This window comes from Tetrahymena thermophila (assembly GCF_000189635.1).
Source record: "Tetrahymena thermophila SB210 genomic scaffold scf_8254099, whole genome shotgun sequence".
Classification (NCBI taxonomy): Eukaryota; Ciliophora; class Oligohymenophorea; order Hymenostomatida; family Tetrahymenidae; genus Tetrahymena; species Tetrahymena thermophila.
In genome coordinates, this window is record NW_002476050.1 from 1 (window position 1) to 1,296 (window position 1,296).

Consider the following 1,296-nt stretch of genomic DNA (forward strand, 5'->3'; position numbering starts at 1 on the left):
GGGTATGAATTTAGCTTAAAATATTTTTGAAATTTAAATTACTATATCCTTAAAATTTAAAAAATAGATAGTAATCTTTTGATTTTAAAACAGCGAATAAATAGAAAATAATGATTTTAAATAGGATGTAAAAAAATAAATATTATCTCTATTTAAAAATAATCAGAAAATAATTTAAATTTAAAAAAGCAAGTAAATATTAGAACTAATTAAAATAAATAAGATGAATTGGATTCATAATTAAAATAGAAAGTAGATTTTGAATATTTTTTGAAACAAGCAAAATAAATTATTTTAAAAAAGGGAAGATTGGTTGTAAATAATTTTAATTAAATTTTGGAGAAATAAAAATAATCTAAACATTTTATATAGGCAGTAATCAAATTGAACATTCATTCATTCATTCAGAAATTTAATAATTAAATTTGATAATTAAAATAGAGGGTAAGATTTTAAAGTACATTTAAAGATTACTTAAAGATAAATTAAAATTTAAATTTAAATAGAAAAAATGGGTAAAATATTAAGACAAAGAATGAATAATTTGGCTATAAAAAATTGATTAAAACATTAATTAGAAAGTAAATAATTTATTAATTAATTTAATTATATTAGAAAAAAAATCTTATATTAAATAAATAAATAAAATAGGATGTAATAATAATTTTAAAATCACATCAGATTTTTAATTTTAAATACGCTGTTAATTAATAGAATCATGTATTGCTTTCAGATTTATTTATCTAATAATCAATAGTCAATTCATTTTACTTTTGAAACAGATTGTAATATTTATTAATACTAACTTTCTTATAGACATATATTCATTCATTAATTAATTACTTCAACCAAATAGCTAGTAAAGTTTTTATTATTTTCTATTCATATTTATTTATTTATTTACTTGTTAATTAATAGTGAGTAAAATTTTTGAATGACTTTAAATAAGAAAGAAACGAATATTCTAAATAGCCCGTAAAGCTTTTATGTTAAATGCCACTCTAAAAGAAATACTAAATTATTTTATTTCTATTATAGACTGTATAATGATTTAATAATATTTTATCAGAATATTCTAAAATATCTTCAATTTTAAAATAAGCTTGTAAATTTTAATTTTAGCATTTTGAAATATTCAAATAAAATGACTTAAATAGGGAGAAGTAAAGATCAATCTAGTTATCCTCTTAGCTTGATATTATATTTGGTTTTATTAAAAATAAATAAATAATAGACAGTAATTTTTTAATAACATTTCATAGTCTTAGCAAAATAGAGGGACAAAATAATAAATTA

At 17.0% G+C, this 1,296-nt stretch overlaps 2 protein-coding genes across 2 annotated transcripts in view; both read left to right on the plus strand. All coding sequences in view use genetic code 6, as the record gives it.

The window, feature by feature from the left end:
• Nucleotides 1-125: 125 nt before the first annotated feature.
• Nucleotides 126-539, plus strand: TTHERM_001381979 (hypothetical protein; the record flags this gene model as incomplete). The annotated part of the gene is made up of 2 exons (XM_012800539.1): nt 126-192; nt 373-539. Coding segments are annotated over 2 exons (234 nt in total), but the record flags the coding sequence as incomplete, so codon positions are not given.
• Nucleotides 540-1,144: 605 nt separating this feature from the next.
• TTHERM_01381980 (hypothetical protein) overlaps nt 1,145-1,296 on the plus strand; it is a gene marked incomplete at both ends in the record, with an annotated part of 275 nt that continues 123 nt past the window's right edge. Inside the window, 2 exons of the mRNA XM_001025917.3 lie at nt 1,145-1,163; nt 1,235-1,296. The exon at nt 1,235-1,296 is cut by the window's right edge and continues 123 nt beyond it. Coding sequence (XP_001025917.3) covers nt 1,145-1,163; nt 1,235-1,296 — 81 coding nt within the window. The remainder of the gene's footprint in view (nt 1,164-1,234) is intronic.